General features: G+C 36.5%; 5 protein-coding genes across 5 annotated transcripts; 3 read left to right on the top strand and 2 right to left on the bottom strand.

Annotated features, from left to right (window-relative positions):
- The first annotated feature begins 978 nt into the window (after positions 1 to 978).
- On the top strand, positions 979 to 2,711 carry LOC129578252 (vacuolar protein sorting-associated protein VTA1 homolog). The gene is made up of 5 exons (XM_055466523.1): positions 979 to 1,191; positions 1,303 to 1,404; positions 1,502 to 1,652; positions 1,736 to 2,100; positions 2,240 to 2,711. Exons 1-5 carry the CDS (start codon positions 1,119 to 1,121, stop codon positions 2,503 to 2,505), a joined length of 957 nt encoding a protein of 318 aa, XP_055322498.1. The 5' UTR covers positions 979 to 1,118; the 3' UTR covers positions 2,506 to 2,711.
- LOC129578251 (cytoplasmic tRNA 2-thiolation protein 2) lies at positions 2,684 to 4,160 on the bottom strand. The gene has a single exon (XM_055466522.1). The coding sequence runs from the start codon at positions 4,035 to 4,037 to the stop codon at positions 2,724 to 2,726; it is 1,314 nt and encodes a 437-aa protein (XP_055322497.1). The 5' UTR covers positions 4,038 to 4,160; the 3' UTR covers positions 2,684 to 2,723.
- A 302-nt stretch (positions 4,161 to 4,462) lies between these two features.
- LOC129578253 (novel acetylcholine receptor chaperone) lies at positions 4,463 to 8,643 on the top strand. The gene is made up of 3 exons (XM_055466524.1): positions 4,463 to 5,569; positions 7,065 to 7,203; positions 7,276 to 8,643. The coding sequence occupies exons 1-3, from the start codon at positions 5,390 to 5,392 to the stop codon at positions 7,494 to 7,496; spliced, it is 540 nt and encodes a 179-aa protein (XP_055322499.1). The 5' UTR covers positions 4,463 to 5,389; the 3' UTR covers positions 7,497 to 8,643.
- A 253-nt stretch (positions 8,644 to 8,896) lies between these two features.
- Positions 8,897 to 15,720, bottom strand: LOC129578254 (uncharacterized). The gene is made up of 9 exons (XM_055466526.1): positions 15,572 to 15,720; positions 15,078 to 15,254; positions 14,606 to 14,988; positions 14,085 to 14,313; positions 13,615 to 13,996; positions 13,389 to 13,524; positions 13,210 to 13,308; positions 10,369 to 10,547; positions 8,897 to 10,194 (listed from the first exon to the last, which is right to left on the bottom strand). Coding segments are annotated over exons 1-9 (2,271 nt in total). The 5' UTR covers positions 15,574 to 15,720; the 3' UTR covers positions 8,897 to 9,510.
- Positions 15,721 to 16,040: 320 nt separating this feature from the next.
- On the top strand, positions 16,041 to 23,084 carry LOC129578255 (uncharacterized). The gene is made up of 5 exons (XM_055466527.1): positions 16,041 to 16,268; positions 16,740 to 17,497; positions 17,571 to 18,035; positions 21,373 to 21,551; positions 21,640 to 23,084. Coding segments are annotated over exons 1-5 (2,001 nt in total). The 5' UTR covers positions 16,041 to 16,266; the 3' UTR covers positions 22,237 to 23,084.
- Positions 23,085 to 23,199: the final 115 nt, after the last annotated feature.

Consider the following 23,199-nt stretch of genomic DNA (forward strand, 5'->3'; position numbering starts at 1 on the left):
ATTATCCCGACCGACAATGATGCGATGATTCTTCGCCGTTCGAGCATGGTTGCACTGTTTTATTTGTCCGCGCGCTAACCCTTAATATATTTTACGCCTTTGTTGATGCACCACTTTTCTTCGTTCGTTCATATTAATTTTTTTCGCGCTGCATCCTGGCTTCCAAGTAGAAATTTGTTTGAAATTCAGATGACATATAAATTTGGAGAATGAGGAAAGAATAAAGCAACCATGTAACTGATTTACGTGTGTTGTGCTTGCTCCTGCTGCTGCTGCTGCTGTTGTTCTATTCTCCCCTTTGGTTTCCGCTTCTGCTGTGACTTCAACTGTAAAGATTGCCAACTGAACTTGATCTCTCTCTCTCTATCTCATTCTCTCCCGGCAATCAATTGCAAGTCACAATTGCCATTGCTGCTCAACACGTGTCTACTAGCGCAACGTGTACAATGATTACTTTGTTTGGTTATTGCCATAATTTTTGCGATACAATTGGCTTAATGTTCATTTTTCCTCTGTCTCTTGGGCGGCTTTTTTTCGCGCGCGCTCATTTCCGCCATTTCACGACATAGACCCCAGGAAACCAAACTGCCATTTTGCTCATTTATTATTCATGAACAATGTGCACAATACATTTGATATATATTTTTGTGACAAATTTTTGTATGGCAATCTTATTGCTGCTAACGACCAACAAAACGACAACAAAAAACGCTCCCATTTCCATGAATAAAAAATGCACGAATTTCTGTGTGCGCGGCTCGGCGGAATATCAAATTGCCGTTGGAATCAAAACGGATTGTGTTTCCTCGGGGCAAATATGACCTACATTACACAACAATTCCGTGCCACTTCTTCACCAACTGAAATAACGGTCGTTTTTGTTCGAATGGTACGAGTTTTTCTATACCGACGATAAGGTAACAACCAATTTACTGATGAAAATAAACGAATCGGTAATGAAGATTTGCAATGACATTTAAACAAAGTAGCTGTCAAACGGTGATTTCATTGGGGAAAAATAACATAATAAAAACATTGTCAATTGCGAAATATTTTGTTGGTCTTCTAAAATTGTTGAGTTTTTTTTCGTCTTCAATAATTTCTGTATTTCATAAACGATGGCTAATTTCCCAGCCATTCCACAAAGTTTGAAACCAGTAGCCCATTTCTTGAAAACAGCACAGGAACACGGTGAGTTGAGGAAAATTTAAAAAAAAAGTCAAGCATTGATGATTAAGTGTAATGACGTCATATTTCATTGTTTCGATCGATCAAAAACCATTTAAAAATTGCGACGTTTAGATGGACGAGATCCAGTTGTGAGCTATTGGTGTCGGTATTATGCCCTTCAAAGTGGATTGAAACTATCCACAAAGCAGCCAGAGGAGACTGCACTGTTCTTGAGTGAGTGAACTGACTCGGTGGATTCGACGAATTGACTGTTCAATTCGTTGTGTTTTGTACAATTTCACAATGTTTTGTTTATGTTACAACAATGTAGGTATCATGGATTGGTTAGAACAATTCAAGAAGGAACACCATGACAATGAAGCAATCACCAACGATGTCGTAGCACAGGCCTACTTGGAAAATTATGCTATGAAATTGTTCACCTATGCTGATCAACAAGATCGAGCTTCAAACTTTAACAAGTAATTGATATGCGATTCATTATTTATTGGCGATGATAGTATTTTAACCCTGTTTATTTATTATTTTTTTTCGTGATCTCAAGGAATGTGGTAAAAGCATTTTATACGGCTGGCGTTATCGCTGACACATTGTTGACATTCGGTGAATTGAGCGTAGAGACGGCGGATAAACGAAAGTACGCCAAATACAAAGCGGCATACATTCATACGTGTTTGAAGAACGGTGAGATGCCAGTGCCAGGTCCACCGAACGAAGGTGAAGGAGGTGAAGGAGAAAGTGATGACAACAATGCCGTTCCCGGACCATCGAGCAATCCGGGCAATGACAATGGATCATTTTCACCTCCTCAGGCACCGGCTGATGACCCTGAACCACCACGAAACGATCCATCACCACCACCACCACACAGCCCAATTGAATTCAAACCACATCCAACTGAAATCAATGGTAAGACAAATTGTAACTACGCATTATATTTTACTGCAAGTGCAAGCAAACTTTCTTTTCTCAAACTACGAGCTTATAAGCTCGTAAAAGAATAAAATTTCCATCAGTCTTTTCCCTAAACCAAAATTGCCATTTTCAGCTGACAAACTTCCATCGCCGCCGATTGATCCAGAAACAAAGAACCCGGGTGGTTTTCAACCATACGTCCCGACTAGTTACGGAACATCAATACCGAAGTATGAGCCACCACCGGCAAATGTTGCTCTCACTGCCGACCAAATGGCCAAGGCACAAAAATACTGTAAATACGCCGGAAGTGCTCTTAATTTTGATGATGTTAAAGCAGCAATCGATAATTTAGAAAAAGCCTTGCATCTTCTGACTACTGGCAAAGAAAAGGCCTAGATGCCAATCTTCCACTTGATCAGATTTCTCTTTCAGAAAACTATTTTCAAATTATCATGCATCCGGCTCAAAAAAAATTCAAACAATTTACTAACATTGCATTTTAAACGAACATACGACTAAAAAAATTTCTTTGTAAAAAAAATACAATTTTTTTTTTATTTAAGCAAAGCACGTATAATAAATCAATATATTAAAAGTATAAATATGAATTGAATTTATTGAACATATGAATTGGGTTCATTTAGATCGCGAAAAATGTTTCGACAGCCGTGGCATAGTGATTTGATAAGATTGTCCGTGTTGTCATCGTGTTTGCCGCCAAGCACTTGATCTTCAGCCTTTTTCAGCATCAAATCCACATCGTTGACTTCGTTTTGATCGGCACAGGCCGACACACAGCGTGAATATTCGATGGCAAATAGCGTGGATGAATGTTCATAGTCCAAATCGGAATGGCAGAATTTGCATGTTTGTTTTGGCTTGTCACCATCCAATTCAGACGTTTGTGTTGTTGCAGCAGCAGCCGAGATTTTGTCGCCCGTTCGAAACACTGTTGACACCGTTGATGCGAAGTTCTCTTGTAAATTGTCAATAAATTGTTTGGTTAGACTTTGTATACTGTTAACTGATTTTTGGCCCGGAACATTCAAGTAGCTGGTGTTTTGTGTGAGGCGATTGAGTGATTCGTCCAGCCGAATATATGTTTCAACCTCCAGTGAACTGATATTTCGCATTGGTCGTATGATTTTGGCCGCACCATTCGATCGATTATCACAGAATGAAATGTCGTTGGCAACTGATTTTCCACGTCCCAATGCCACATTAACAAGTAAATTCGTCGCCACTTCATGACCAATCGATGGCACAAAAACATATTTGCAATCAATTTGTGCGGCGACCGCACGATAAATGTTCATTTTGAGCACATTGATAAAGTCTTCTTTTGCGGTTTGATTTCCGATCGCATTGAATTTCTTGACAAACTTTTCTTCTGGGGCAGCCAATTGTTCTTGTTGATTGAGTTGTAAACTTTGCGCTTTTATTGTTGCCCCTTCGCTAGCAATCGATGCATAATACGTTTCGATTCCAAAATGCTGTAGAATTCTAAAAGTTTCGTCAAGTTTCGCTTGTCGTTCGTCTATCGATCGCCTTGAAATGCAAGTATCGTCGACGTAAACAACGTGCGGTTGGATGGTTAATCGCTTGAATTGCTCCTGTGACACCGCATAATGTATCATATCCAACAATACACAAGCTTCAAATGTGCCATCAAATACGAGTAACACTTTTGAACCACGTTCAATTAACTTCGATGATCCCATTGCTGCGCGCAGTTTGTGTCGAACATATTGGAAGAAACACGATTCACACTGGGCATCTTTGAGATTGAGCTTCACAGCCACCGTTTGTTCATTACATTTTTTACAAATTTCATCCGAAACGATTGCACTGGCCGGCAATTTTGGATCCGCCTGCATTGTGTGCACTCCACCTTCGTCACCAAAATCATCTTCACCTATGCTACACATTTTGACTATTGATTGTTTCCACAGCAAATGTTGACTCTTTTTTTCGGCAAATATTTTGAAATTTTGCACTTTGATGTGGAAATAGTAACAATATCGCACGTTTTTTAAACGTCACAAGCACATGTCATAATAAAGCATCGGAGATGGTACGCGATTTAAGCAAAAGATGGCGACGTCGATTCATGCTCTCTATTTAAGTTCAATGGAACATTTTAATGGGAAAATTCGCTTTTTCAGATAAGTTTCCAAACGTAAAATGTGAATTCGTTTTATTCGAAAGATTTTATACGGTTTTCATTCATTAGCCAAAGAAAATCATATCCATTTTGCCAATGAATCCGTGCATGCAAACAGGGTTCGATTAAACGGGTAAATTCGGTTGAAGAGTGTTTGTTGCGCAGGGCGCACCAAATGCGAAGAGTCCTTATTGATTTTCCAACGATATCAGCGCGTCCTTTCGAGTCAGTTAACCGAACAATAGTTAATGTTTTGGATTTGCAAACAATAGACTCCATTCGATGGTGGTGATCAGAGCATTTGATTCATTGGGTGGTTTGTTTTGATTTTCTAATTTCATCGAAATCATATCGCTGTGAATGAACGAGGGAAAGGAAATAAAAACGGTATATCGCGTCAGTGTTTAAAAACAGAATACCGTTTTCGTAGCAGCAGATCTAGTGCTTTGTCGATTTGTTGTATATATTTTTTTTTATTCTATTCATTTTCCCTTTGCCGCACACGCTTTCGCATATAAACACCGAGATTTTTGCGACATTTCGGTCAATCTAAATCAATTAAGTATTTTGATTCGTGTACGTACTAAAAAATCCCGTCAAAAATACCATTTTGTTGGTACCACCAGTACATGCAAGAAAACATTTTGAGGAGAAAAAAATTAAACATAAAAAACAAACTGTGAGCAGAAAACAAACAAGAAAAAAAAAATTTCTATTGACACCGAAGTGGAAACACGGCGAATATCTACTTCTTCTTTTTTGTCAGTCTGCGACAGATATTTTTACGATTGTGTAATCATAATAATAACGTGTTGTGCCAAGTAAATGAATTTTTAACAGATAAATCAACAGCGACCACAACACATCATACGACTCCGAAGAAAATCACAAGAAAAAAAAACTTCTGTGTATAACCGAAACTACGAAACGAAAGTGTGTTTATTTTGAATTGAAAGGAAGTTAAAAGTTTTCATTGATAAGTAAATACAAGTGATTCGATCGAGAGAAAGAACAAAAGCCAGGCAGCTAAGTGACACATACAGCTATCAATAAATTAATTTCAATTTCAACCCTAAGACAAACAACAACAACAACAACAAAAGAAAAGAATCAACAATGACACAATCACAAAGTTCACAAAATGCTCAACCACCACCCAGTGGGCCGCTCAATAATCACAGTGTCAGCTCATCGGTGGTGCTAAAAAGTTTATCAATTTTGTTGGGTTTATTCTTCGTGGTCATCGGCTTCATGAAAATATCACCTCTCATCAGCAAAGATTTGCATAAAGATTTGGTAAGTTCATGGCTAATCGGAACAAGCATTCTCGATGCATCTCTGGTCATATTCTCATTTTATTCAAATCAAGTGTTAATGAAAACTCGTGGCATGTGGTTCAGACGTTCATTTTTGGGTTGATTTGTTTTTGATTTCAATTCAATTCGTTTGGTGTACTTTTACTGCTTGCAGTTCTGTGTACGGCAGTGACTAGTCCCTGTGTGTACGAAGTATCAACGGCGGTTGTAATACCTTGGAAAGAAGGAAAAAAAATCGACAATAGATAATTGGCCTACGAAAGCGAAAAAAGAAACTATCGCGCAAATCAAACACAAAACTAGTTCGATCTGAACATTTGAGAGACATTGTGCATTTTGTTGTGACCGGTAGCTCGACGCAGGTTTTATTAAAATAGATTCAGCTAAATTGCATCGTATATATCGTACGTTTGTGGGGTATGATATATATGTGCGTCCGTGATTTTGTACACCGTTAGTGCACTAAACACGTACAAAAAATGAAACCGAATTTCATGTGTTGAGCATAAGCGAAACACCATTTTCACCGTGTATAACAACGTGATTGTAAGAAAAAGAAAAACCGTCGAAAAGGAAAGGAAGGAAGGAAGGAGAAGACAAAAAGAAAAAAAGAAGTGAGCAAAAGCGAGTGAGTGCCCGCTCGCGATACATCACCCGTTCGTTGATCAATCAGGCGATTTCTTTTCATCGCCACGTAATCATTACATGTTTACTATTCGATCAAATGAGATGAAAATGAAATAGCAATCATTTTCACTGGCAGCGCCAATATAAATAAATCAATCCCATTACCATATGAACAACAACACAAAAGCGGAAGCAAAAATAAATAAACGGCAATAACACGCGTAAATAAATGGCCATTGAACACATAATAATAATAATTCATAACAGGAGCGATACATTCGGAATATTCGGCGAATCGTTTTTTCCGCTAAGCTGTGTGTTATTTTTATCCAATGAAATAACATGTGAACTTGACTATTTTCGATATAATTTTAGCAACGTGTGTTTGCGTAGGAATCAAAAGTAAATACATTTTTTTGAAAAAAAAAAGTTTTTTCGTGCATTTTTTCACTGTCGTCGCCGATGTCGTTTCTATTCTGTTCCCGTTCATCGTTTCGTTTTTTCCGTTCTGCCTTTTTGTTTCGCTTGTGATCGTTTCTCTTTCTCGGCCTGTTCCTGTCTTCGTTGTTCATTCCACTGTCTCTCGTTTATTGCTGCGGCTCAATTTATAAATGACGCGTCTGCTTCCTCGAGTATTTCAATTTCACTCATATAGAACATACAAAAGGTCTTTTATTTTGATATTTTCAAGGTTGCGACACATCATTCGCGTGAATTGCTTAGAATTAATTAGACACACGCACAAGTCTCTCATTTCACACGATTCGCGATATTTTACGCAAATAATAACGCATGTTTTGATTCTTTCGTCTCATTTCCCGTTTTCTATTTTTCTTCTCGAATTATAGCGAAAGGAATATGTGAAATATTCAAAAGTGTTTCCATTATCCGATCTGTTTGACATAAAAATCCCATCGAAATGGTATCGACGTGTCGTTGGTGGCTTGGAAGTTGGAAGCGGTCTTGCGATGGCAGCCATTCCGAATCGTAAGCTATTTTAATTTTTTTTTGTATATTCATTCAATCAAAAATGACTGATCAATCACTCTGATTTTGCAGACAAAGTGAAAAATGCTGGGAATATAACGTTGCTGGCGTTAATGTTCTTATCAATTTACAACCACTACATGGTGAGCGATGCCTTTGAACGAATCGGACCGGCGTTGGTATTCACTTTTATGCTCACCGGCCGACTAGTTGTGTGGTATCAGATTAGCCGACGAGAGGCGAAAATCAATGCAGCAGCCCAGGCTCAAGCAAATGGATTAAAACAAGACTAGGCAACTCCACAATCAATTTGATGATACCGATTTTTAACGATAATAATCACAACGTGGAATTTATCACATACATATTACAACAACCACAAATTAAATCGCACAACAATTATGGAACAAAGAAATTTTTTTAAAAATTGGATTGGATTGATTTTGATGAAGAGTGAATTGAAAAGAAATTTTTTATTAGGAAACCAAAAAAAAAAAAAAATAACTGGATTGAAATTAAGATTTTTAAGCAATATTGTATCGGCTGAATGCAATACGTAGATTTTGATACATTTGATCGACTTTTTTTTTCTCTCGACAATTTACGTTCACACAATTTACTCCACCAAAAGAAATGCTCAAAAATAAGATATTTGTATAAAAAACCAACTAGAATTTTCATTTATGTCTTACCATCTCCATTTGTAATTTTTCCTTTGAATATTTTTCTTTCTTTTTTTTTCATGTGCATTTTTCATCCAAACGAACGATTATTTATTTATTTATTTTATTTTTTTCGTCGAATGTGTCCTCATTAGATTCATTGATATATTTTTTTTATTTCTAGTAAATTATTTTACCAATAATATCTAATTAGTCTTGTCTTACGATTAAATTAATTATTTATTTATTTATTTATTTATTTGTCAATATTGATTCGATATTAGAACAAGCCCACAAAGATTGAAGTTTTTGAAATTCGTGTGTTTTTTTTCTTCTTAAAGTTGTAGAACAAGTTGATTTTAATGAATTTCTCTAGAAAAAAAAACAAGTATCTTTGTAAGTAAATCGATTTTATCCATGTTACAAATACGATGAGGCACGTTTATCAATTCGGTCAAAAGACAGAAGAGTTTTTTTTTAAACAAAGCATTAGTATGCTTTTTGTTCGATTTTTTAGCCTTACCTCATTTATTACCCACTGAAAGTTTTCAAGATTTTACCTTCACCAAAAGTCGACGAACAAAAGATTTTACCTTCTCTTGCTTCAAAAAGAGATTTAGTATTTGAACATTTTCACACGGCCATGACGGCCAATTCCACAATCGATTTACTGTGACTGGATTATTTAAAAGAACACTTGCTGAACAGATTTAAAAAGGAAATTAAGTAAAATAATAAGATAAATAAAGAAAAATTTATAGTATTTGACACCAATGAATTTCGTGTTTTGAATTTCAATCAATTTTTTTTGGGATGACTGCATTGTTAATTTTTTCAATTCGATTCAATGCTGAAAATGAACAATAGGTAAGAAAAAGATGTAATACTTTGTTTGTACGTACTAAAACTTGATTTATTTATTTGTATCATTTTTTTCATCATTTGACATTTAACGTTTATGCACTCGAGCATGGAGTGAGAGCAAAGTCGAGCGACTGCTACCTAAAATGCTCAAATTGGTTAAAATATACTTTTTTTTAAGCTTAGAAAGAATCTTTATTTGTTGTTGTCATTTTGAAACTAATTTTTTTGTTATCATGTTTTTATTGCGGCATTTCACTCGGGGGATTAAGTTTTGTTTTGTTTTTTTCTGTTACGTATAAACACATACTAATTTAATAGTTGGATAATACTACTTATTTAGCACAGAAATAATATTACGCGAATAAGTTCTACTTTGGATTAAAACAAAAGAGGGAAAATTGTCAATTTATGATTTTTTTTTTCGTTAAAATTTTTCGGATAGTATAGATTATATAGGGTTTGTCAAATAGTTCTGCAATTTGTGGAACAAATTGTTGTTGCGTCATTGTGAATGGGAAATGGTCGGGTTTTCCAGTTTTGGGTACGGTAAACTACTCGTATGCATACGATTTCTTGTTGTTTCAAATGACCAACACCAACAGTAAGTAGAAAATGTTGAAATCTCTTTACTTGGATAGATTAATAATAATTTAACTAAATGGTCTGCAATTCGATTCAATGATGAATTGCAGCGAATGTAAATGTTTGTTTGTGTGTGTGTGTGTGTGTGAGTGTTGCATTTGTTGTTGCGCGAGTAACTTCGATAAGAGATGAAGAGAATTTAATGGATTGGAGGTGGAGGATAAGCGAACATTGCCTCTGATCCGTAGCCATTGTATGGCGGTGGATAGGGCATACTGCTGGCTGTACCATTTGTGGAATTGGTCACGGGAAGTTTGGGTTTGTTGTTATCGTATGTGTTTGGTTTGTTGTTGTCATATGGTTTGAATTTGGACGCCGAATTTGGATAGAAATCAGTGTTTGTCGATGGTTTGTTGTATGAGTCATTGTTTGAGAAGCGTGATGTGGCTTGTGAATTGGGTGCCGAAAATCGTGAACCACCCTCGCGGCCACCACTGGCACCACCATTGCTTGCACTATTGCTGCCAAAGCTATTTCCGAATCGTGAGTTCGAGTTTCCGGCGTTGCCTGATGTTGTGTTGACAGCAGAGCTTAGATTTGAGAAACGGGATGTGCCGCCGCCACCGCTGCTGCCATTCAAGTTCGAGAAACGTGATCCACCTCCATTTTCATTGCGATCTTTATCGCGTCTGAATGCATTGTCATTTCCGTTACCAAAACCATTCGAACGATTGCCATTGCCATTGTTTCCAAATGGACGTCGATCGTTGTTACCTCGGTTGAAATTGTTTCCGCCACCATTTCCGCGGTTGCCGTACCGCGAATTGCGATTGTTACCGTGTGAGCCGGACTTTGACAGTTCAAACAATTTCGGATTCACCACCTAACGAGGGAGAGAACAAGAGAGACAGAGGAAAAGTAGAAAAAGTAAACGAAAAAACAACAGAAATATTGTATTAATATGAGCCAAAGCAAAAACGTAGGAAAAAAACGGAAAAAATTGGTGCTAAGAAATTAAGATTTTTTTTTTCAAAAAAAAAAACCGTTTGCCTCTCACCTGATTTGCTTCTTTGAGAACTTGGATCAAATCATTGGCTTTCGACGCATTTTGATAGGTGAACAGAGTGTAAGCGGTGCCGGTGTTGTTCGATCTGCCAGTGCGACCGATTCGATGAACGTAATCTTCGGAGTTGTTTGGGTAGTCGAAGTTGATTACGAACTTAACATCTTCCACATCTGAATAATTTCGTATTTTTAGGCGAATGCTTATTGAAATCGGTTCGTATGGTTTTTTTTTTGTTATTTTTCTTTTGGTTTGGTATTGATTGGTTATTTATCGAATAATAAAAGCGAACAGAAAAAATTTCGAGTTGTTTGTGAACATAAATTCCTGATTATGATAGAACCAAAATTCCGAGCTTATTCCATGAAATGAAATTATGTATGCGAGCCGAATTCCATTTCATTTGTCTATTTCTCTTTCTTTTGATCGAGAAAAATACTTAAAATTAATTGAAACAAATGAAGCTGGAACTTGATAGAGATTTCGTGGATTTTTTTTTCTGTTTTAAATTCAAAATGATGATCGTTGCTTTTGTTGATTCTGACACGGTTCTGTTTGAACATATTACAGTTGAAACCAGAACACAATTTCATAACGAATATTCAGAATAAAGTTCGATGTCCACGCATGCTTTTCCCCATTTAGTTTTGCATTACATTTTTCACTAATGTTTTTTATGCGTGTGAATGCGTTAAAAAATTGCGTAACGCATTCATTCCGAATCATTTTGACCAATGTCTATGTGTTTTTACCTATTTCTCTTTCTCTCTCTCTCTCTCTCTCTCTCTCTCTCTCTCTCTCGCGTAAAATGGTCCATCAAAGTCAACAAGCATGTATGTTTCACAAATTTAGTTCATAAACAAATAAACAAATGGCAAAGTTTCTGCTTATGTTCTGTTTTTTTTCCTCGCTATTGTCAGTCAAATAAATTGGCCAGTGGGAGTCTGTTTCTGTTTCACTTTGTGTACTTTGAAAAATATATTCTTAGTTCGGCTTGGATATTTTTCGATACGTTTTAATTGTTTCTGTGACACATTATCATAATACATATCATAATTTGCACTTTGTGTGTAGTGAAGATTTTTTTGTTGCCTCTTTCATATCTCGAACGAACAAATTCAAATGCACTTGTTTTGATTTGCTCGAATATTGGCCGCCATACAGTCTACTTACAGCGAATCAATGCGGTTGGTTTTTATGTTTGTCTTTCAAGTATTTTAGTATTGCCTTGTGTTCACATCAGCCACTGGTTTATGTATTTCGCTCGTGTTTTATATGGTGTTTTGGTCAACAAAGAACTTAGCAAAAAAATATCAACTTATTTCAAGGCCAATCTTACATATATATGAACAAATCATATTCCAAATCAAATTGGTGCTATCGCTGCATGGAAGTGAATCGAGAGTGAGATTATTAGCAGCGACAATTATTTCCGAAGCCAACTGATTCCTACGTTGTGTTTTTGTTCGTATGTGTGCCATTCTCGGATGAACGGCATGGAATTGATGCTTTCGAATGTGTTGGGCTGATGATTTCATTTCGTTAGTTTGTCTTTGTTTTAGTTTTACCGAACATTTGTTGCCACCGTCTGATAGCGTTGGCGATAGCATGTTTTTGTTTCTTTGTTTTGAGAACGGAAGTGGAGACTTTCACTCACCGAATGTGTTTCGCTGAGATTTACGTTTCATTTTTGTCATGGTTTCAGCGTTAGTTGTATTTGACTCTCTTTTTTATTTGCATTGCACGCTACTGATTTGTCGATTTTTCAAATTGTAGATAATGCGGCGGCATTGAGTTGAGGAGGGCGATGACATCAGATTCGTTGGATAGGCATGAATCCGATGCTCACCGAAGAAGCAACAATGACACGTGTCGATGAGAATATGCAAACAACAGAATACACCCAAAGCTAAATAAAATCGTTCGAAACAAATTCAAATATCACACACAATCCAACTCAGAGAACCACAGCAGCTGTACAAATTGCAATATCACCGCAGAGTACGTTTTATTTGTCTTTAATCCAGTATTCACTGATGATGATTTCGTTTTTTTTTTCTTTTCTTCAATTTTCTTTCGATGAAACTGCACATGGCTACACAGTCGTTGTGTGTAGCAATGCTCGTTGATGTTGTTGTCGTTTACTGAAAATGTGCAAATGAAAACGCAACAAAAAGAAAATACTCGTTCCGTGTACTTACCCCATGTTCGTTGTCTTTTTGCGCGACGAAAATCGATGAAAATACACTGATGCCCGATGTGATTACATAAAGTCTTTGTCTTTGATTGGATATTTTGGAGTGAATACTGGACATAAACACTATAAAATTTGTTTTGCGGTGATGGACATTTGGTTGGAAAACTGATAATTGGAATCTCGAAACGTCTGCTTAGATTCCGTTTTTCGTTTACCATTTTCTCCTGTGTCTTGTCTGTCTGTGTGCGTTATTGTGTTTACTTTAACTTTTTCTATCAATTACGTTGTCACTCTCGTTCGTTTTTATTGAAACAAAATACGGAGCAAACAAAGCCGAGACACTGAATTCAACTGAATTGTGTGGTGAATTGTTTCAAGTCTTCAGCCGATGGATTTTTCTTCGTTAAAAAAATGGAATGTGCAACAAAACCCGGTGGCCATAAATCATCTGACTGACCTGATTATCCCAATCTAACCTTCTTTTATGTAACCAATGAATGGTTATTCTCTAAATTAAAAAAATGTGTTTACTTTGAAGCGAGCAATTGATTGATCGTTCGATTTCTTGTTTGTTTTTTTTTTTCTTTTTTGCTGTCGATTCGTTGATCAACCAATACACTGGCCACAGAAACTCTTACCTAATCCACGAGCAGCAACATCAGTTGCCACTAAAATCGATTGACGCCCATTACGGAATGAATTCAACACGTAGTCACGCTCTTGTTGTGTCTTGTTACCTGTTGAAATTGAGGAAAGAAGGAAATCATGGTAAAATATTGAATTTCAAAAATGGACTTCTACATGGGCGAACATTTACCATGAATGGCAACTGCTCTCCAGCCGTTGCGGCACACGGCGCGAGTTATTTCATCAACACGACGCTTCGTCTCAACAAAGATAATTGTTTTTGTTTCTGGTTCACCAGAAATCTCTTGCAGCAATGTCATCAATTTCTAATTTTAAAAAAAAACAGAATCGAGATTTAGCGATTTCCCAAACTAATAGAAAAAAAAAATGTGTATCAATAAAAAGCTAATACTTACTTGTTCCTTTTCGAATTCTTCGCAAACGTCGACGATTTGCAAAATATTGTGATTGGCAGACAGATTCAATGAACCGATGTTCACTTGAATGTATGAGTTGAGGAACTCTTCAGCCAGCATCCGGACTTCTTTTGGCCAGGTGGCCGACCACATCAACACTTGTCGATCGGGACGGATTTGTTCAATGATCTTACGAATTTGTGGCTCGAAACCCATATCCAACATACGATCAGCTTCGTCCAAAACCAGATATGTGCATCGGCGCAAATTGGTTGTTCCCTTTTCAAGGAAATCAATCAAACGGCCTGGTGTGGCAATGACAATTTCGACACCTCGTTCCAAGTCACGGGCTTGTGGCCCTTTTGGTGCACCACCAAAAATGCTAAATAATGCGAAAAAAAACGATGAAAATAATTTGGTTGTCACTTTGGCATATTTCATTTAATTATCTTGTGACCACAAACCCATACCAAGTGTTTTTAAGGTGAGTGCATGAACCAAAATCGTTGGCAACTTGTTGAATTTGTTGTGCCAGCTCACGAGTTGGGGCCAAAACCAATACAATTGGCCCATCGCCACGTGACAGACGTGGTTGATGATTGATATGAACAACAGCGGGCATAATGTATGCGAGCGTTTTACCCGATCCAGTTTGTGCGATGCCAACCATATCGCGACCACTCAATGCAATCGGCCAACCTAATTAACAGAAAACCGTATGCATTTGAATAATTAATTATGTGCGCTGCACTTGAGGAAGTTTGAACGAGCTTTAATGCGCCAACCAAATTATAATGAATATGTACATTTTTTACTATCTCTTTGCACACTACAGATCGTGCATTTGAAATGAATGATTTCACATCACGAACGATTTTCATAACGATAAATTATTCATTTTATATTATGAATTTATTTTAATTTCGTGCACATCAAAGAGAGATAAAAACAAATGATGTAAACACCAATTAATAATGCAAATCGGACATACCTTGAGCTTGAATGGCGGTTGGTTTTTCGAAACCGCATTTTTGAATTTCGCGCATGGCATAATCGGGAAAGGCTCCTTCAAAGAATTCCAACATTGGCGGTGGAACATCTCGTCCTTTGGTGGTGATTTCATTTTTACGATGGAAACGCTCAATCTCTTGGGGTGTACGATGCAGCACCGATTCGCATGGTCGATAAAAGTTCTTCTGGAATTCAATCAGTTCAAAGTCTTCCCAACGTACGCGTCGCAAACGTTCACCAGGTTGTTGTTGATTCTTGCTACTCGAGTAACGATCTCCACCACCACTACCGAAGCCACCACCACCAAAGCCACCACCGCCTGAGCTTGGACCATTTCGTCGATCCGACGACCTTTGATCATCTCTACGAAAGACATCATTCAAAATTATTTCCAAAAATAAACCAGGTAAAAAGCGAGATTTAAAATAAGTGATTGTTAACACATTTCTTACCGTCGAAACGCGTTGCCACCGCCGCCCATACCTCCTTGGGGTGGCCCATCATTACGACCACCACCACCTCCTCCACCGAGCCCTCCTCTTGTTGGACCATCACCGCGAGAGCCTCTATTATTATTGTTATTATTCCGACCGTAGTCAGAGTTGGAGTTGCCACGATCACGATTGAACCTACACAAAGAATATAACACATAAAATTAGATAAAGGTCAACCTGTGTAAGTCTTCATTTTTTCTCTACACAGCAAATTCAACACGGAAGCAAATAATACAACATTCATTCGAAATAGGTTTTCATGCCGTTCGTTCGTTCGTGTGAAAGAGCACAATTAGTACACCAACAAACTGCTATGAACAGTGTGAAAAGGGCAGACATGTTGAAAATGAATGATTGCAAAAACGATGAATGAAAGAGAGAAATTCACACCAAAATGAATTCAACAATTTGAAAATGAAATATTCTCGCATCACACAAAAATCATCACTTACATCTTGTTTTATCAATTTACTACAGCCTATTTACTGAACGAATTAAGCAAAATTCAATTTGATGTTTTTGTAATTTTGGATGAAAAGAAAGAAAAAGATTCGAGCTTCAAACTTTTCGTGTTGCAATATATCTTGTACAGCAGTTCACTGACTCACACATAGAAATTTCACCAGATGTACGAAGCTATTTCATTAGCACTGACGTAATTAAGTCACGTTCACAGAGCATGTAAGTCACATAGCATCGATGCTGTGATAACTATTTTCGTATGACGAAACTATACAACGTATTTTTCGAATCCAATTGTTTAATGGAAAAATTATATGAATGCAGATAAATATTGATTTATGACAAGAAAATTAGCAATTTTCCATATTATCTGTAAATTGCATCTGAAATGATTTGGGCGAATGGAAACAACAATGGAAAAAAAATCAGATGCTCAAATCAAGATGGCGACGGCGTTGTGACAGTGCACAGGCGAGCTGTGAACGAGGCATGCGTATAGAAAGGGTCCAACGAAAAAATCAATACATACGTTGTTTCTATAATTCAGTGTTAACTCACATACTGTGTTCGCCATTTGTGCTTTGTGAAACAGTTTCCTTCAATTAATTATTTCTGACCAAAAAATCAGTTCAAACCAATTCTATTTCAATTGAAAACAAGAGTTTCGTTGAAAATCTTATCAAAAATGTAAGTAGTTTGTCGATTTTTCACCAGCGATTGTGTGAAAATTAGGCATAAATTTTTTTTTTCTCTCGAACTTGTATGAATAGAGTAAGTAGACAAGTAAGCAAGCAGTGAATGAGTGTAGTAGAAGGGGGGGGAGAGAGAGAGAGAGACATTTTTTTACCTTTTAGTAAAATGTCTGCAATTATATTTGATAGAGATAGCTTTTGCTGATAGTTAAAATAGAAAACGCAATTTTTATTCCATCCCAAATGAATCGCCATATTGCTTTTTTTTGGATTTGCTCAACTAAAAATTTATATTATCGCTGTCTAATAACCAATGAAAATCACTCAATGTCATGGCAGTCGATTTGATGGAAATTTCCATTACTACGACATAATAATCGATTTTGATGAGTGGTTACCGTTGATATATGGCTTTATGCTTATGGTTTTGTGTGTTTTTTTTTTCTCTCCCACCCTCTCTCGTTAGGTACAATCAAATGCAAAGTACAAATGGAAAATTTGGTGATCGTTTTCGGCCACAGCCAAATGGAAATCGAAATGATTTCCGCAATGACCGAAACCAATCATCGGCTGCAAAACCACAGCAGTCGCAAAATGGTAGCAATTTGCGTGCCATCGATTGGGAAACCATTTCGTTAACGCCGTTCCGCAAGAACTTCTACACACCGTTAGCGACCATATCACAAGCTGATATTGATGCATTCTTCAAAAGCAACGAGATTACGTTGCGTGGAACAGAGCTTCCATCACCAAACACAGAATTCCATGAAGAATTATTCCCAGACTATGTCATGAGCAGCGTTAAACGTCAAGGTTTTGAGAAGCCAACGGCAATCCAGGCAACCAGCTGGCCGATTGCATTGAGCGGTCGTGATTTGGTTGGCATTGCCAAGACGGGATCGGGTAAAACATTGGCATATGTTTTGCCAAGTATGATTCATATCAATAATCAAGAGCGTCGCAAGCGTGGTGATGGTCCAATCGCATTGATTTTGGCTCCGACACGTGAGCTGGCACAGCAGATTCAGCAAGTATGCCATGATTTTGGAGCGAACGCACGCGTGAGTAACACATGTATCTTCGGTGGTGCACCAAAAGGTAGCCAAGCCCGTGACTTGGAGCGTGGTGTTGATGTTGTCATCGCAACACCAGGCCGTTTGATCGATTTCCTTGAGAAAGGAACCACCAATTTGCGCCGATGCACATATCTTGTGTTGGATGAAGGCAAGTCTCATCTTTTGTTTTTCACATTTATTTCAATTTAGTCTAATTATGAATGTTGTTACAAAAAAAACAGCTGATCGTATGTTGGATATGGGGTTCGAGCCACAAATCCGTAAGATCATTGGTCAAATCCGTCCCGACCGTCAAGTGTTGATGTGGTCGGCTACCTGGCCAAAAGAAGTCCGCATGCTGGCTGAGGAGTTCCTTACCTCATACATTCAAGTGAACATCGGATCGGTGAATCTGTCGGCCAACCATAACATTTTGCAAATCATTGACGTGTGCGGCGAGGAAGAGAAACAAGACAAACTGATGCGATTATTGGGCGAAATGAATGAGCCCGACTCCAAGGTCATCATTTTCGTGGAAACAAAACGCAAAGTAGACGATTTGACGCGTTCAATCAACCGAGGTGGTTGGAAGGCTTGTGCCATTCATGGCGACAAATCGCAACAGGAGCGTGACTATGTTTTGAACGCTTTTCGTCGTGGACGTCAAGCAATTTTGGTAGCAACTGATGTTGCTGCTCGTGGATTAGGTAAGATTACGTGAACATCATTTAGCAAAAAAAAAGCAGACACTGTAACCGTGTGTGTTGATTCAGTGGACTCACTCAATGGCTCAATTTGAAATGAGATCAAAAATGAAAAGAAAAAGGAAAAGACAAGAAAAGAAAAATGATGAGGAACATGCGAAAAACACACGCGCTCACACACAAAGACCGAAGCGAGATGAAACAATTTAGAAGAGAAACAAAAATAATGCGTTCCCCAAAACGGATCTTTTTTATTACGTTTTCTAAAATTGTTGATCTCAAACTTTTTCTTTTCTTTTCTGCAAATTGAAATCGTGCATTTTATTTGGCTTTTTCTTTTCTTTTGTTTTTGAAATTGTCTTGGTTTTCGATGCACTCGATCGAATTGCACGTCTGCGGCAATGTAATGCCTTAAGAACACCTTCGATTCGATGGCAATCGAACACCGAGAACCACACATTACCAGTTACTTTCATTTTAATAGTTTTTTTTTTCGTTCAAACTGATATATATTATGATGATGATGTTACTATATGAGTGGTAGAGAGTAAAAATCGTTAATTTAAATGATCCAAAATTTTACACTGAAGTCAGTCAGATATATTGTTATGGCCGAAAGATCTCTGCGCTGTTACTATGTGCAAAATAGTGAAGTGTTGTTTACCAGTTCAATTTTACCTTTAGAAAGAAGCAAAACCTTTTTTTAATTTAAATTCTCTCGTGATATTCTTAAAATCACACGTATTTTTGTTTAAAATATCCGAAACGAAACAAAATGGAGTCAATTTTTACAAAGCAGCAAACAAACAGCATCGAAATTTTCTAATTATTGTTTTTAATTTGCACAAAAACCAAAAGCCTAATGGATACAACGGTACGGTTTATTCTTCTTCAAATCAAAGCAATTGATTTATTACTTTTATTATTATCATTTGTTTTCGTTGTTGAAAAAAAGAAAATTTTCTCTCTCTCTCTCTCTTTCTCTTGCTCCTAAATTGTAACACAATTTTCTTCTGTTCGTTAAGTCGTCGACGAAGCGGAATCGAAATCGAAACCAAACTAATTGATATATTTATATAAGCAACAACAAAAAAGAAGAAAAAAACAAAGAAATATGAGAACTTTATTTTTCCAAGTATTCACGTTAATTTAGTGGCGAAACATGTCTGAGCATTCCTATGTGCGGTAGTTGTAGTTGGTTTAAATATTCGTCAGTTTTTAACTCATCTAGCACCGATTATCCTATCTGTTTTGAATTTTATGTAAAAACTTAGAGACGATATATCGGATGATGGTCGCCACCAGGTAAGTAGGTCTCATTATTTGTTCACTATTTTCTTTCTCGTTTCTTTTGAAACATTTTTATTTGATTCGTTGTTTTTTTCGCTGTTGGTTTTTTTGTTTTTAATTTTGTTGCGAGAAAAAAAAAACAAAACAAAATTAGCTAGGCTAAGCTAGGCTTAAATTTTTGTTTTGGGTTTTTTCTGTGGAAATTGGTATCATTTCATTTTTTGCCTTTCTACTAATAGTTTTTATTTAAAGTGAATACTGGGAAAATGTAGTCGATTATATATTATAACATATATAATATTGTATGTAGTGCATATACAACATACAACAGGTTTTTTTTTTTTACTTCAATGGAATCGATCGTTTTTATTTCATTGAATTTATATTATTGAAATGGATTTTGATGTTCGAATCTAAGTTGAAAAATTGTGGACGCTCTTTGCTATGTAATAATTTTTTTTTTATTTGTTCAAATGGCTTTTCGAAAAACGAGTGTCCAATCCAGTTGATTATGTGTTATGATGCAATTTTCGGAAATGAACTTAGGTGTTGGGTTCTCTTCATGAATCCGGCGCTCGCTCCCCCACTTTTCCACCGTTTCGATTCAAGAGAGAGCGTTCGTCCTGTGTCTCCAGTGGCAATGCTCGACGAGATGTTATGGTGCTGTGAACTAACTCAGACTCGGTGTTTGAGAACTTCCATTTTATTTTAAAATAAAAACTAAGAAAAATTTCAGACTCCAATGACACGACGTCTTTTTTACGCATTTTTCTTAATTCCTATTTATTATCTCTATTTTATATTCTCATTTCCAGTCTTTTTTTATTTTTGTTGATAATATTCACTCTCTATTTGTTTTCTGTCGCTCTTTCACTTTCACTCCGATAGTGTTCGGCGCTAGAGGAAATATAATTTGAAAATATGCATTTGACTATGCAGGGAACGTAAAATTGAAACAATTTTTCGAATTTTGGTCGTTTTTATCTATTTGACTGACACACAAAACACATTTTTACCGATGATATACTTTCTAAAAAATCATAATTTTATGTTTATTATATTCATGAAAAACAAATAATTGCGAAAAAACCATATTACAATTCCTATTACTATTTATCATATATACGCGAATGAAAATCATTCATTGAGAAATTTTTAATAAGCGGGTATATGATAGGCGTTGAACTTTTGATCTGTCACCTTTGAATCACCGGGTGTGAATGATGTTAAATTTACTGACATTTGTTGTTGTGGTGCAAATGTCAATGCACAAAAAATAATTATTTACATTTTTTTGTGATTGAACCGTGAATGCATGTGGAAGAAGCGAATTTTGTCGAGGTGCCGAGCAACTTACTCGATTGTGTTTGAGGTGTGAGGCATGAAGAAAAAAAATTCCTTTTTCTCCTTCAGGTAATTCAAGCCCAAAAACAAACCAGGACCGAAAACCAGCTAAACGCTTTATACTTTTGTTTGTTTTTATTCCGAATAACGTTTAACCTCTAAGAGTTTCCAATTAATTATTTTGTTTTGTTCTCGTTTTGTTTGAAACAAAAACAAGTACAGAAAGAAAAAGTTTATTAATTTATATTTATCACATACACACACATGTAATAAACGCAAAGGTATGTAAACACAACGGACTAATTTCAAACATACACATACACACATCTTGCTTTTGTTGGTGCTTTTTTTTGTTGAACATTGTTTTTGCATAAGGTCCAATAGATTAAGTAAGAGCAAATTCCAAAACAAAACAAAACAATAAAAAAAAACTAGTGTGATTTAAAGTGCAACGTAATAGAATTTGGTTTTTTTCGTGAATTGACATTCATTGACGAATATAAGAAACACAAACAAACATTATCTTCATAAAATTTTTACCAAAAAAAAAAGAATAATAAGTTGATTATTTTTGTCTCTATCTATATGCATATGTATCTATTTTGTGCAAAGAAAATTTGAAAGAAAAAACACAAAGACTCTTGACATTACCACATAGAATTGAACTAAATTTATACTTCCCCCATTCCACGATCAATGAATACAGATGTTGAAGACGTTAAGTTCGTTGTCAATTTCGACTATCCGAACAACTCTGAAGAGTATATTCATCGCATTGGTCGTACCGGTCGATCGAATAACACTGGAACGGCATACACTTTGTTTACCATTCAAAACGCATCCAAAGCCGGTGACCTGGTCAATGTGCTCAAGGAAGCAAATCAGGTGAGTGTTGCGCACGCTATAATTTAAAACCAAAGAAAAAAAAACTATCAACTGAAAACGGTTGTTTCTTTTCTCTTTCTCTGCATAGGTCGTGAATCCTCGACTTTTGGATATGGTAAAGAAAGGTGGCAATGGATCAGGCCGTAACAAATACAATCAACGCGGCGGTCGCCCAAATGGTGGCGGTATGAATGATTTCCGCAATCGTTCACAGCCGTACGGTTCCAACGGTCAACGTTCGGCCAATGGTTTTGGCAATGGCGGTGGTCAGCGTCCAACTTCACGCTTCTCAAGTGTACCAAATGGTAATTCAGCATATCAGCCACGACCATACAATGGCAACACGGGAAGCGCAAATCAAGACCAAAAACCATCGTATGTACCACGATCAACCACATCAAACTATCCGCCCAAGACTGGATCATACTATGATGCATCGGCTGCAAATGGTGGCAGCGCAAATCAATTACGCAACAGCGCCGACCAATCAAAATTCAATGGTTTCCAATCAAAACCAAATTCGGGGATTTCAAATGTGTATGGCCAACAGGGAACACATCAATCCTATGCAATGCCATCCGGTGTTCCTTCTCTCTACAATTTACCGCCACCATCATTATCATTCAATACAGTCCAATCGGTTCCGTTCAACTATCCACCACCAGTTTTACCAGTTAAAAACTAAACACACACACACACAAAATCTACAACTAAAAGATTGAATTTTTAATCAAATTCCCACACCGAAAACCAATCCAATTGTTGGTTTTCATTTTCTTCTTAATTTAACATTTCATTTAATATTTTTTTCGTACCTCTAGCTAGTGGTGACATTTGTGGTTTATTAATCTCAAAACAGAAACATACAAAAAATAATTATATTTAGAAACACCATGCTTACGTTCATGTCTTTTAGTTTCGTTTTTTTTTCTCTATCTCTCGTAGATTTTTATTTCTAAACGTAGCTATAAATTATTTAAATTGTTAGAATTTTAAATTTCTGTTTTAAAGAAACACATTGAATTTAGAAGAAGGTGGTGTTGTTGTGCTACAGTCGTGTGATGCACGGTTAATAGCAAAACAGAATCCTCTTCCTCTTTCTCTATCTAGGGATAAAGTGGTCAAACTGGATTTTTATTGAGAGAAGAAAAAAACACTTGAACTTGAAGAAAGAAGAAAAATCCATTAATAACCATTTTTAATTGTGCTCATTTCAATGTGAATTCAATTTAAATTTAAACACACATACACACACACAAAATAGAAATAAGTCAATATCAAGCAAATCAAGTGCAAATATACAAAACGAATAGGTGTCGATTCCGCACTCATTCAATAGTGCAAAACTAGTGTGGAAAGACAAATTAAATTACAAGAAGAAGAAACAGAGAAGTGGATTCAAATGATTCAGATATTGGATAAAAAGCATTTTTAATTCATCGATATGTGAGTGGAAAAAAAAACAAAACAAAGAAAAAATCATTAAAAAAAATAAAGTAAATTAATCTTATTCAATCTAACGATAAAGTAAAATTGGTTGCGTTTTATTTCGATCGATTTTAATTCCACAGGTAATGAAATTGAGAACATTGGAAGCCCGAAGAAATTGAGAACATTGGGAAGGTAATTCCGAAATTAGACATTCTTT

This window comes from Sitodiplosis mosellana, unplaced genomic scaffold, assembly GCF_009176505.1.
Source record: "Sitodiplosis mosellana isolate CC-2019 unplaced genomic scaffold, AAFC_SMos_1.0 Smas_scaffold_6226, whole genome shotgun sequence".
NCBI lineage: Eukaryota > Metazoa > Arthropoda > Insecta > Diptera > Cecidomyiidae > Sitodiplosis > Sitodiplosis mosellana.